General features: G+C 42.2%; 1 protein-coding gene across 2 annotated transcripts in view; it reads right to left on the bottom strand.

Moving 5' to 3' along the window:
• Positions 1 to 2,818: 2,818 nt before the first annotated feature.
• LOC307027838 (trafficking protein particle complex subunit 14-like) overlaps positions 2,819 to 10,275 on the bottom strand; it is an 8,879-nt gene continuing 1,422 nt past the window's right edge. The window contains exons 2-13 of one of the 2 annotated variants that reach the window (XM_079696187.1): positions 10,058 to 10,275; positions 9,446 to 9,541; positions 8,663 to 8,792; positions 8,459 to 8,545; positions 8,093 to 8,213; positions 7,465 to 7,612; positions 7,112 to 7,194; positions 6,269 to 6,432; positions 5,599 to 5,735; positions 4,596 to 4,674; positions 4,173 to 4,287; positions 2,819 to 3,897 (exon numbers count right to left, since the gene is read on the bottom strand). The exon at positions 10,058 to 10,275 is cut by the window's right edge and continues 132 nt beyond it. In XM_079696187.1, the coding sequence (XP_079552313.1) occupies positions 3,756 to 3,897; positions 4,173 to 4,287; positions 4,596 to 4,674; positions 5,599 to 5,735; positions 6,269 to 6,432; positions 7,112 to 7,194; positions 7,465 to 7,612; positions 8,093 to 8,213; positions 8,459 to 8,545; positions 8,663 to 8,792; positions 9,446 to 9,541; positions 10,058 to 10,275 (1,520 nt within the window). In that variant the 3' untranslated portion in view covers positions 2,819 to 3,755. The remainder of the gene's footprint in view (positions 3,898 to 4,172; positions 4,288 to 4,595; positions 4,675 to 5,598; positions 5,736 to 6,268; positions 6,433 to 7,111; positions 7,195 to 7,464; positions 7,613 to 8,092; positions 8,214 to 8,458; positions 8,546 to 8,662; positions 8,793 to 9,445; positions 9,542 to 10,057) is intronic. The other variant, XM_079696188.1, reaches the window with a different exon arrangement.

The following is a 10,275-nucleotide window of genomic DNA, read 5'->3' as shown; positions in this document are numbered from 1 at the left end:
GCTCTAGGAGGAGATTCAGGTGATAAGGTTGGGGGGGGGGTTACCTTGGTTGCTGATTGGCTAATGGTTACACAAGACAAAACATCGTTATGACATCACAAAGTGTCCAAAATCTGATCAGCTCATTTTCAGACAGGTTTTTATAGAAATGGATCAAAAAGAGAGAGAATCTCAGAGGGGACACATGTTGATGTAGAAGAGACATGGAGAAGAGGGGACACATGTTGATGTAGAAGAGACATGGAGAAGAGGGGACACATGTTGATGTAGAAGAGACATGGAGAAGAGGGGACACATGTTGATGTAGAAGAGACATGAAGAAGAGGGGACACATGTTGATGTAGAAGAGACATGAAGAAGAGGGGACACATGTTGATGTAGAAGAGACATGAAGAAGAGGGGACACATGTTGATGTAGAAGAGACATGGAGAAGAGGGGACACATGTTGATGTAGAAGAGACATGAAGAAGAGGGGAAACATGTTGATGTAGAAGAGACATGAAGAAGAGGGGACACATGTTGATGTAGAAGAGACATGGAGAAGAGGGGACACATGTTGATGTAGGAGAGACATGGAGAAGAGGGGACACATGTTGATGTAGAAGAGACATGAAGAAGAGGGGACACATGTTGATGTAGAGGAGACATGAGGAAGAGGGGACACATGTTGATGTAGGAGAGACATGAGGAAGAGGGGACACATGTTGATGTAGGAGAGACATGAAGAAGAGGGGACACATGTTGATGTAGAAGAGACATGAAGAAGAGGGGACACATGTTGATGTAGAAGAGACATGAAGAAGAGGGGAAACATGTTGATGTAGAAGAGACATGAAGAAGAGGGGACACATGTTGATGTAGAAGAGACATGGAGAAGAGGGGACACATGTTGATGTAGGAGAGACATGGAGAAGAGGGGACACATGTTGATGTAGAAGAGACATGAAGAAGAGGGGACACATGTTGATGTAGAGGAGACATGAGGAAGAGGGGACACATGTTGATGTAGGAGAGACATGAGGAAGAGGGGACACATGTTGATGTAGGAGACACTTGGAGAAGAGGATTTTAACTAAGGGGACCTTGAATGAGACGTAACTGTAATGTCATGAATTGTATCAAATCTTTACCGTCTCTATTTTCTTTTCGGGTGCATGAGAACATATTTATAACACTTACACCAAGTCACATTTCGTGAGTAGCAGATGGTGCTCACCTGTGTCTCCCCCTGCAGATTCCCCTGTGCCACTACAGGGAGGCGGTGTTCAGAGAGGGCGCCCCCCGCAGGCTGGTGGAGGAAGTGCAGGCCGAGCTGAAGCAAATCTCTGAAGACATCGCTGAGAGAAACCTCCACCTGGAGCTGCCGTACGATTACCTGAGTCCTGACCGCATCGACAACAGCGTGGCCATCTAGAGCCTCTGTGTTCAAGCAAGCAAAAAGAGCCTTTATAATCTTTACTGAATACTCTGACTGTTTTCTCAAATTATATCAATATTCCAATTACTTGTATATAAACTATTCTGCACTATTTCTATTATATTCTATTTACTTTCACTATTGTATCTGTGTTATTGTGTTGCACTGTTGGAGGAGTCTGTGACCTCAGATCTACACTGTATCTCCGAACGCATGATAATAAAAGCCTTGAATCCTTGAAATTCTGTATTTTTTTCTTAAAATGTTGACTTTTTACTCAAATTATGACTTTTTTCTAGAATTCTGAATTTATCTCAGAATTCAGATTTTTCCAAAAAATTCTGACTTTTTCAAATGTTGTATTCGGTCTTTTCTCCAGAGATGGAGTACTCGAGTCCTGGACTCGGACTCGCGCACTGATTGACGCGACTCGGACTTGGACTCGTGAATTATCACGTACGCTGACTTGGACTCGGACTCATGAATTTATCCCCCCACGATGATTCTAAAAAATTCAGATTTTTTCTAAAATATTCAGATCTTTTCTAGAAAATTCTGATTTTTCTAGAAAATTCAGAATTTTTCTAAAACATTCAGATTTTTTTCAAAAACATTGCGATTTTTTTCTAGAAATGTGTTTTCTGATTTTTCTCTAATTCTGACTTTTTTCTTAAAATTCTGACTTTTTTCTCAAATGGAAAAGTATAAACAGAGAAACTACATCTGAAGATGGAAGGGTTTTTAGAGAATCGGTCGCCTGTTATTCAGTTTATAGCTAAATATTGTCAACCCTTAATTGGACTCTTGTTTGACCTCATCGACAACAGCGTGGCCATCTCGATTCAATCATGCAAAAAGGGTTATTACTTTTATAATCTTTACTGAATATGAGTTTAATGGTGAGAATATCGTGTTTTCAGAGTGAAGGCAAATGAACAGGTTATTTTGTGCACGTAAAGACATTCAGTGTTTTTTTAAGAAATGTTATTAATTATTTTCCTGCGTCTGTAAAAGTTTTTTTAGATGTGCGTACACTTTATATGAAATGACAAACAAATACATGTCTCTGAATTAAACTTAATGTGGAGTGTCTCAAACTCTGACTTTTTTCACAAATTCAGATTTTTTTTTTATTCTGACTTTTTCTCAAACTCTGACTTTTTTCACAAATTCAGATTTTTTTCTGAAAACTGATTCTTCTCTCAAATTCAGAATTGTCTCTCATAATTTTACTTTATGAATTGTGATATTTTTTTTCCTGAAATTCAGATTTTTTCTCTCAAATACAGACTTTTTTTTCATAATCTTACTTTATGAATTGTGACTTTTTTCTCAAACTGTATTTTTTCTTAAAATTCTGTATTTTTTCTCAAAACTCAGTGCAGGGAAATAACGATCAGTTGACATTTATATTATTTTATTAATGACATTCATTCAAGTTTACAGTGCAGTGCGCTCTCAATACTGAACCAATTACAAACTGTTCAAATTAATGTTAAAACACAAAAACATGAGAAATATGACCTGGGTTTAAAAATACAGAAGTGACACCATCCGTACAGACGGATCAAATATAATAAATTATTCAGTTTGTAAAATAAAGCAGACTGATGATAACACTTAGAGTAAAGGTGAGTCACCCTTAAATAGTACAGCAGCATCATAATACATATTTATAGTTATATTACATTAAAGCTGTACACATCCGTCTCAGACAGGTCAATAGAACAGATCCAGAATCAGCAGCAAAATAAAGAATATTGAGTGAAAAAGACCCCTAGATGTTCAATGGGAGTCAACAGGGTCTGCCATGTTAGGGCCTCTCCTCAGCTTGTTCTCAAATTCTGACTTTTGTCTCAAGATGTTCAGGAAATTCAGATTTTTTCAAAAATTCAGACTTTTTCTAAAAATTATGGTTTTATCTAAAATTGTGTTGTTTCTTAACATTTTCAATGTTTTCTCAAAATTCTTACTTTTTTCTCAAAATGCTGCCTTTTTTCAGAATTTCTAGTAATCAGATTTGTTTAAATTTTTCTCAACATTTTAACATTTTTTTGCTCAATTCAGATTTTATCTCAAAATTCTGTATTTTTTCTTAAAATTCTGACTTTTTTTCTTAAAATTCTGACTTTTTTCTCAGAATTTCGACTTTTTTCAAAGGTTTGAAATAAATGTTGATTATTGGAGAAAAAGACCCCGAGCTGTTGAATGGGAGTAAACAGGGTTTGTCTTGTTAACTTTGGGCCTCTCTTCGCTGCCTCAACGTCGTCTTATCTCCTCTCTCCTTCCTCCTCTCCTTACGTCCTTCCCTTACTCTCTCCTTGATTCCTTCCCCCCTCACTCCAGCACCAGCACTTTACACTCCCTCTTGGCGATCTTGTCCACAGAAAGCAGAGATTTGTCCTGAAGGTAAAGAGGCCGACCGACCGGAGAGCCGACGGGGGGGGTGATGGCCCGGCGCTCCATGGCACTGCCCGTCCTACACACACACACACACACACACACACACACACACACACACACACACACACACACACACACACACACACACATTTGTTTCTGAAATTCTGACTTAAAATGTTTCTAATACACAGATTTTTAAATCAGATATATCTTATCAGTAAATAAACAGTGTTTTAATATGAGGTATGACTGTGTGTGTGTGTGTGTGTGTGTGTGTGTGTGTGTGTGTGTGTGTGTGTGTGTGTGTGTGTGTGTGTGTGTGTGTGTGTGTGTGTGTGTGTGTGAGTGTACCTCATGATGTGAGAGCGTGAGGGCTGCTGGTGAGAGAAGGACTGTGATCGACCCAGGCTGGCCTGGTGTCGGTCCAGCAGGTCTCTGAAGGCCGGGCTGGACGGGCTGTTCTTACCTGGAGGAGAAACACTTTTTACTTTTTTCTCAAAATTATGTATTTTTTCTCAAATGATGCTTTTTTTCTGATAATCTTTCTTTATAAATGTTTTAGCTTTTCTTAATTCTTTTTTCTAAAACTTCTTTCTTATTCTCAAAATTCTGACTTTTTTCTCACATGTCTTTTTTCCCTAAAGATTCTGTCTTTCTTCTCTCAAAAGCTTACTTTATGAATCTTTGACAACATTTTTTTCAAATAATAACTCTTCGCTGGTATTGATGGTTCTGCTTTACCTCCGCTCAGATACAAAATGAAAGTGCTCTCACGTGACAGCGGCCGGGCGTCGGGGGGGGGATTGGACACGGAGGCGGTGAACTGCAGCTTCAGCTTCATGTGCTGACTCAGCTAAAGAGAGAACACTTGTTACACTGGTCTCTTTATACAGGAAACTTATTTTATTACAACTTACACTGGACCTGATACTACAGAACCAAGCCAGAGCCCAGAGGGTGAATACTCCTCAATCAACACCTTCATCACGTCCTTTACCTTATGTTCCCCAGTCCTACTGATCTGTTTCCCTTTTCACAATCTGATACTCCTTCCATACCAAGTACAAGATCTGAGTACTTCTACTTTTACTCTAGTACAAGATCTGAGTACTTCTACTTTTACTCAAGTACAAGATCTGAGTACTTCTACTTTTACTCTAGTACAAGATCTGAGTACTTCTACTTTTACTCAAGTACAAGATCTGAGTACTTCTACTTTTACTCTAGTACAAGATCTGAGTACTTCTACTTTTACTCAAGTACAAGATCTGAGTACTTCTACTTTTACTCTAGTACAAGATCTGAGTACTTCTACTTTTACTCAAGTACAAGATCTGAGTACTTCTACTTTTACTCAAGTACAAGATCTGAGTACTTCTACTTTTACTCAAGTACAAGATCTGAGTACTTCTACTTTTACTCAAGTACAACATCTGAGTACTTCTACTTTTACTCAAGTACAAGATCTGAGTACTTCTACTTTTACTCAAGTACAAGATCTGAGTACTTCTACTTTTACTCAAGTACAACATCTGAGTACTTCTACTTTTACTCAAGTACAAGATCTGAGTACTTCTACTTTTACTCAAGATCTGAGTTCTGGTTCTGGTTAATCTGTTTATATGGTGTCATCTCAAAGGATGTTGTGTAGATTCAAGTCTTTTATTGTCATGTGTGGCGTGCATAGCTACAGTGTAGTTATATCAATGAACATCTGAGGTCACAGGCTCCTCCTCCAACAGAACACAATAAAACAGATAGAATATAATAGCACTACCTCGTAGAGTCCAGGTTTGAGGATCTGGAAGTTGACGCTGAAGGAGATGGTACTTCCTTTCCGACAGTAACCAAGGTTACTGAGGGGGGAGCGACAGACCACCGGCACCAGAGAGGCTTCATCACACACACCTCGACCTGCACACACACATTATAACAAACATTAATAACACACACATTAATAACACACTTATCCTACAAACCTCGACCTGCACATACACACACACACACACACACACACACACACACACACACACACACACACACACACACACCTCGACCTGCACACACACACACACACACACACACACACACACACACACACACACACACACACACACACACACACACACACACACACCTCGACCTGCACACACACATTATAACACACTCATCACATTACATGACATGTCACTTGTTAGACGCTTTTATCCAAAGTGACTTACTACTCCATACTGTGGTCAATCCCCACAGGAGCACTTTGGGGTGAAGTGTCTCAGGGACACAACGACATGCTGATTGCAGGGGGGTTTGAACTTGCTAACCCCCTGATTCCAAGTCCATCACACTATCCACTGAGCCACAGCCTCCACTCATCACACACACATTATAACACACTCATCAAACACACATTATAACACACTCCTCACACACACATTAATAAGACACACAGTGTTTCTGACCCTCGGGGGTCCAGACGAGTCGGACCGCCAGGAAGTCCTGCAGGTTGTTGAGCAGAACGTATTTCACTCTGAAGTCCTCTCTGACGCGCACGGTGCTCGGGGCGCTGGCCGTCATCACGAAGCGAGGCCGGTCCAAATGGAGGCTGGGCAACCTGGGGTATCAGGGAGAATAACAGGGAGAATATCAGGGAGAATAACAGGGAGAATATCAGGGAGAATATCAGGGAGAATGTCAGGGAGAATATCATGGAGAATGTCAGGGAGAATATCAGGGATAATATCAGGGTGAATATCAGGGAGAATATCAGGGAGAATATCAGGGGGAATATCAGGGAGAATATCAGGGAGAATATCATGGAGAATATCAGGGATAATATCAGGGGGAATATCAGGGGGGATATCAGGGAGAATATCAGGGATAATATCAGGGGGAATATCAGGGGGAATATCAGGGAGAATATCAGGGAGAATATCAGGGGGAATATCAGGGAGAATATCAGGGATAATATCATGGAGAATATCAGGGGGAATATCAGGGAGAATATCAGGGAGAATATCAGGGGGAATATCAGGGAGAATATCAGGGGGAATATCAGGGAGAATATCCGGGTGAATATCAGGGAGAATATCAGGGAGAATATCAGGGAGAATATCAGGGTGAATATCAGGGAGAATATCAGGGAGAATATCAGGGGGAATATCAGGGAGAATATCAGGGAGAATATCAGGGAGAATGGGATAATAATTAGAAATATGTGTGAATAATATTAATAAACCATTATGAGAACATACACTGAAAAATATCAGAACGTTTTCAGTGAAGTCCCTCACCTGTAGTGGGTGTAGATGCAGTTGGTGAACGGCATCTTGGGAGTCGACCACTGCAGCACCGCTACCAGGGGTACCTCCAAACCCTGTACACACACACACACACACACACACACACACACACACACACACACACACACACACACACACACACACACACACACACACACACACACACACACACACACACACACACACACACACACACACACACACACACACACACACACACACACACACACACACACACACACACACACACACACACACACACACACACAAAGAGATGAAATAAAGCAGATATTGCGACTTTAAGAATGAATCAAATCAATAGTAAAGTTCTAATCGTCTCGCACCTCGTTGGAGTCGTCGGGCGGCGTGTCGTTGAGGTGGAGCTGGAACAGGAAGTCGTGTTCCTCCAGAGCGCTGAGCATGCTGGGAAGTCTGCAGGCCGAGCTATCGACCCGGCAGAACGACGCCATGCCCACCTGACCCGACTGATGGCTGCACAGAGGGGGGGTGGGGGGACATGTATCATCCTCCTGCAGCTGACTGAGGTGTAGGAGCAGCATTTAAGTTGATTTTGTTCTGATCTATTTGCAACTTTTATTGATGCATTTTTCTATTGCAGCAAGAGGTGTGCCTTGCTCAGGTGAAGGGGGCGGGGCTAACGTTATAAGTTGGAGGTAGGGGGTGTGACCTCAGCCTCAGTGTAGTTTAATTAAACAGATTAATAGGACCTGCTGCTGAAGTTTAAGTTACGTGATATTGTTTTGGTTTTTGGGCAATAAACGTTGAAGATCAATCAAAACGTCCAGAAGATATTTTACTGCGAGTCTGACCCCAAGATCTCCATGTGGACAAGAAGAGAAAAGGAACATTTTGGAATAAGGAGTTATAAGTCTAACTGATAGGATTTAGCCACTACATGTAATAGAGATAGATATATATATATATTTATATCTATACATATGTATGTAGTACCTGACGTTGTCCACCAGCAGCACGGAGCCATCCGGCATCATCGGGAGGTACGAGGCGTTCAGGTTCGGTAAAATACGAACGTCCCGAATACTCAGCTCCTCCTGAGAGGACTCGTTCAACACTGAGGGTACAAGTACAAGATCTGAGTACTTCTACTTTTACTCAAGTACAAGATCTGAGTACTTCAACTTTTACTCAAGTACAAGATCTGAGTACTTCTACTTTTACTCAAGTACAAGATCTGAGTACTTCTACTTTTACTCAAGTAAAAGATCTGAGTACTTCTACTTTTACTCAATACAAGATCTGAGTACTTCAACTTTTACTCAAGTACAAGATCTGAGTACTTCTACTTTGACCTCTGACCTTTGAGGACAGCGAGGTGTTTTCCAGAGACGGTCATCTGTTTGCAGCGGACAGTTGGCGGCGGCAACACAGTCAGCGTTGTACTCACTGAGGAACAAAAACACACTGTTATTAATGTATGTGTGTGTGTGTGTGTGTGTGTGTGTGTGTGTGTGTGTGTGTGTGTGTGTGTGTGTGTGTGTGTGTGTGTGTGCGTGTGTGTACCCTGAGCCTTGAAGGTGTTCAGGTCGTGTCTGAAGGTGTGTGTTGGTTCTCTCTGCTGCAGGACGCTCAGATATCCCAGCTCCTGAACCTCCGCCTTCTCCGCCTCCTTCTTCCACACCGTGACCATCACCTGCACACACACACACACACACACACACACACACACACACACACACACACACACACACACACACACACACACACACACACACACACACACACACACACACACACACACACACACACACACACACACACACACACACACACACACACACACACACACACACACACACACACACACACACACACACACACACACACACACACACACACACACACACACACACACACTCTCTTCATGTCATGCTACCATAAATACAGAGATGGTAAAAGTACACACATACTTTACTCAAGTAGAAGTACAGATACTCGTGTTTAAAATACTCTGGTGAAAGTAGAAGTACTGACTAAACTTCTTTCCTCAAGTCAAAGTAAAAAACTTTGAAATGTACTTCAGTAAAAAGTACCCATAACTAGCAGCTGTTTTAAAGAGTACCTGACCTCCCTTTATATTAATAGAACAATAATGTCATTGTTAGCTAATGAATGTTTCCATGGTGACCAACGGCAACATGACAACGTTTCCATTGTTATTATAGTTTTATTAAAATAGTTTTCTATCTGTTGTTTTTATTTTGGTTTTATGCTGATGTGTGTACGCACCATCAGGTAAAACTCCTCGTATGAATTATTTAAATCTGAACTCTGTTAGTCTCTGACCTTGACCTTCAGCGTGCTGACGGGCAGTTTGTCCAGAGAGACGGTGAGCGGGAAGATGACCTCATCAGTGAGAACCACCGGCTCGTCCAGAGGAGACTGAGGACACAAACACACATATGAAGCCGCCAAGCACAGCTATACATCTCTTAAAGCTCTCCTATCATGCAGAATGCACTTTCTGATGTCTATCACCACGTGTCCCCGGTGTGTCCCCGGTGTGTCCCCCCGGTGTGTCCCCGGTGTGTCCCCCGTGTGTCAGGAGACTCTCAAAGTGTCAGGAAATAAACTCCTCTCTCTTTTCCTCTGTACCCACATCTCTAAAAACGGGGAACAACGGAGCTGATCCAGATTTGCTGCGTCATGACCACATTACTAAAATGTGGGCGGGCTTTAGACCCACGGGCCAATCAGAAACGTTGCTGTCAGAAACAATGAGACGTGTTCTAGAAGTAATATTGTCTGCATAATTGACCAACATTTGATAGATCTTTCTAACTTATGAGGCGATAAACCTCTGGTGAGCGGCCCAGCCCTTCGTGTCTGTATGTGGCCCTTGGTGAAAAAGATTTGGCCCCCCTGTCCTAATGGGTGCAGGCCTCCTCCTCAGTGTACCTGAACCGGCGCCCTGCGGAACCCCCCTGCCGTCCCCGAGGAGTTGTGGATCAGCAGAGGCTTGCAGTCTCTGAAGCTGCGGCAGCGGGAATCGACCCGGCTGCCGAGCGCCGCGATGGCCGCCTCCGCCGCCGCGATGTAGTCGTCGTCCCCGTCGTCGTTGGCCTCGTCTCCGCTCTGGAAGTCGTGATGGTTCTGGTGGTTCTGGTGGTTCTGAT

This window comes from Notothenia rossii (genome assembly GCF_949606895.1).
Source record: "Notothenia rossii genome assembly, contig: scaffold_490, whole genome shotgun sequence".
Lineage (NCBI taxonomy): Eukaryota > Metazoa > Chordata > Actinopteri > Perciformes > Nototheniidae > Notothenia > Notothenia rossii.
Note: the sequence above shows the minus strand (reverse complement) of the source record. Positions and strands in the feature narration are given on the sequence as shown.